This window comes from Zophobas morio, unplaced genomic scaffold (genome assembly GCF_036711695.1).
Source record: "Zophobas morio isolate AGI-343-1 ecotype UQ-CSIRO unplaced genomic scaffold, CSIRO_AGI_Zmor_V1 ptg000021l, whole genome shotgun sequence".
Lineage (NCBI taxonomy): Eukaryota > Metazoa > Arthropoda > Insecta > Coleoptera > Tenebrionidae > Zophobas > Zophobas morio.
Window position 1 is genome coordinate 20,811,767 of NW_026972126.1, and position 3,134 is coordinate 20,814,900.

The following is a 3,134-nucleotide window of genomic DNA, read 5'->3' on the forward strand; positions in this document are numbered from 1 at the left end:
TCCATGTTTTGATTTTTCCATTTCTTGACTTTCGACTGTTTCGATTTTCCAGTTCAATTTTTTTGGATGTTTCAGTTTTGGGATTTCCAGTTTTTCCATTCTTCAGTTTTTCTTTTATCTTTCAGTTTTGGGATTTTTCAATTTTTTTGACTTCTGGGTTTTTCGATGTGTCGATTTTTTACTTTTTCAATTTTTAAAATTTTAGATTTTTCGATTTTTCATTTTTCAAGTTTTCGAATTTTTCAAATGTTTTGGTTTCTCGATTCATCAGTTTTTCAATTTATAACTATTCGATTTTTTATTTTGGCCTATTTCGGTTTCTTAGTTTTTCCATTTCATTTTTTCGTTTTTTTGTTTTTACGGTTTTAGATTTTTCGATTTTCGAAGTTTTCAACTCTTGACTTTGATTTCTCGATCTTATGATCTCCCGATTTCTCAATATTTCAATTCTTCGAATTTTTCAGTTTTTTGATTTATCGAGATTTGGATGTTTCAATGTTTTGATTCTTCTATTTCTGGATTTATCAATTTTTCGACTCGATTTTCGATTTTTTACTTTTCGGTTTTTCGCTTTTACAGCTTTTCAATGATCCGTTTTTTTAAATTTTGGAGTCACGATTTTTCGTTTTTTCCATTTTTTGATGTTTCGAGTTTTCGATTTTCAGTTCTTCGATATTTCTATTTTTCGATTTCTTGACATCTTGGTTTTTCGATTTTTAGATTTCTCGATTTTTCAAGTTTTCGACTATTTTAATCTTTCATTTTTTCCAAGTATTAATATCATACAACGTATCGAAAATAACCACAAAAATTGTCACTAAAAACATTTAAAAATGACCTATTTTTTGTAAATTTGAGAATTGACAAAATTGGCGCCTTTAATCACTCAAAAAAAAAAATACAGTAAATAGCGCTAAATACTTACCATACTAATTTTTGAGGTTAGCAGTATCAATCAAATTACGGAAGCGCAGCCACATTTTGACATTTCTGATGCGCCATCTAGTGCCACCGAAATTCGCGACTTCCACGTGTATTTAAGATAAAACGCCCCCCTTAATAAGATTGAGTGACATTAGGATCACCAGATCAATATACCGCTTTTCAAGTTGGCCACCCTGGCACTTGATGAATGACTCACGTCACACCTAACCTCAAACTTCGAACCAAAACAAATATCAATGCAATTTCCAATCCTCAAAAATGGTTGATCTAAAAAAGGACCTAGACGAGTACCTACTTCTCCAAAGCGACCAAAAAAAGTCCTTCAAGCTCCAAATACCCACGATCCAGAAGCCCAACATCGGTAATTGGTTCAAAAGGGAGCAACCCCCAGAGGACGACTCTTGGTTCCAAGAAACGAAAAAAGGGTGCTGCCCCAGTTTGGTAATAACCCCGAACCCCAATTAACCCCTTTACAACCCGAAATTTCAGACGCGGTTTCAACGCATCGTGCTTTTCGGACTGTGTATAATCATGGGGATTTTGTGTTTCTCGCTGTCGCTAATGTACATCCCAGTATTGTTATTCAAGGCTCGGAAATTCGCCCTATTATTCACCCTTGGAAGTCTCTTCTTCGTACTAAGGTGAGTACATTAATAACGAAAATACACAATATTAAGTAAACTTTTAGTTTCTTCTTCTTGTGGGGTCCCCTGGCCTACTTAAAACACATGGTCTCGAAAGAGAGACTGTTTTTAACTCTGACTTATGGAAGTACGTTAATCGCCACTCTTTACTGCGCCCTGCATCTGCAAAGCACCCCGTTTACGGTTTTGTGCGCAGTGGGACAAATAGTAACTTTGTTGTGGACTGTGATAGCCAACATTCCTGGAGGCACGACCGGAGTGTCATTTTTCTCCAAAATGTTTTCCAGGTCTGTTGGCAATACGCTACCAATTTAGTGTTTTTTGATGTCAAAATTACTGTGCAAGACTGTTACCAACTGAGGACTGAACCCCCTGTATTGACGTTTCCAAAGTTGGCCTCACCAAAATTTACTATTTCTATTTCACTCTGTAATAGATGTTAGTCTAGATAATAAATTACTTTGTATTATTATTATTATAAAAAGGCAAATATTATACAATTTGACGTTACAAATCCATTGTACTAAAAACATCATCAAGCCCGTTATCAAAAATATCTTTAGTATCACCCAAATTAGTAAAACTGAAATTGAAAAACCGAAAATTCTAAAAGCGAAAATTCGAAAAATAGAAAGATAAAAAAAAATGAAAAACTGAAATACTGAAAAACCGAAAAATCGAGAAATTGTATCTAAAATTAAGAAAAAACCAAATATTTAAATGTTGAAAAATTGAATCTAGAAACCAAAATATCAAAATAATCGAAAAATTGGAAAATCAAAATATCGAAAACTTCCAAAATTGAAAAATCCTAAAACTGAAACATCGAAAACTTGATTAATCGAAAAATTGCAAAATCAAGAAATCGAAAAGCAGAGAAACCAAAAAATCGAAAAATTGGGAAATGGAAAAGTCGAAAAATCAAAAAATTACTAAATAGAGAAATTGAGGAAAGGAAAATTCGAAAATTTCGAATCGCCAAAAATTGAAATATTGAAGAATCGAAAAACTGAGGAATCGAAAAAATTGAAATTGTAAAATTCAAATTTCGAAAAATCGAGAAATTGAAAAATCCTCAACTAAAATGTCGAAAAATTGAAAAACCGAAAAATCTAAAAGCGAGAGGTCGAAAAATCGAAAGATAGAGATATCGAAACACCAAAAAAGTGAAAAACTTAACATTTGAAAATTCGAAAAACTGAAAATTGAAAACAGAAATACTGCAAAACCGAAAAATCGAGAAATTGGAACTAAAATTAAAAAAAAACAAAGATTTAAATGTCGAAAAATTGAATCGAGAAACCAAAATATCGAAATATCGAAAAATTCCAAGATTGAAAAATCCTAAAACTGAAACATCAAAAACTTGAGAAATCGAAAAATTAAAAAATCAAGAAATCGAAAAGTAGAGAAATCAAAAAATCGAACAATTGGGAAATTGAAAATTCAAAAAATCAAAAAATGTCTTAATAGAGAAATTATTGAGAAGAGGAAAAATCGAAAATTTCGAAACGCCAAAAATTGAAATATTGAAGAATTCAAAGA

General features: G+C 31.7%; 1 protein-coding gene across 1 annotated transcript; it reads left to right on the plus strand.

Annotated features, from left to right (window-relative positions):
- Window positions 1-1,073: 1,073 nt before the first annotated feature.
- Window positions 1,074-2,103, plus strand: LOC135132219 (uncharacterized). Its single transcript, XM_064060227.1, has 3 exons — window positions 1,074-1,386; window positions 1,435-1,586; window positions 1,634-2,103. Exons 1-3 carry the CDS (start codon window positions 1,204-1,206, stop codon window positions 1,902-1,904), a joined length of 606 nt encoding a protein of 201 aa, XP_063916297.1. The 5' UTR covers window positions 1,074-1,203; the 3' UTR covers window positions 1,905-2,103.
- Window positions 2,104-3,134: the final 1,031 nt, after the last annotated feature.

Coding starts and splice junctions, on each gene's coding strand:
- LOC135132219 (XM_064060227.1), top strand. CDS start 1,204: ATGGTTGATCTAAAAAAGGACCTAGACGAGTACCTACTTCTCCAAAGC. Junction 1,387..1,434: donor AAGGGTGCTGCCCCAGTTTG/GTAATAACCCCG, acceptor CCGAAATTTCAG/ACGCGGTTTCAACGCATCGT. Junction 1,587..1,633: donor AGTCTCTTCTTCGTACTAAG/GTGAGTACATTA, acceptor GTAAACTTTTAG/TTTCTTCTTCTTGTGGGGTC.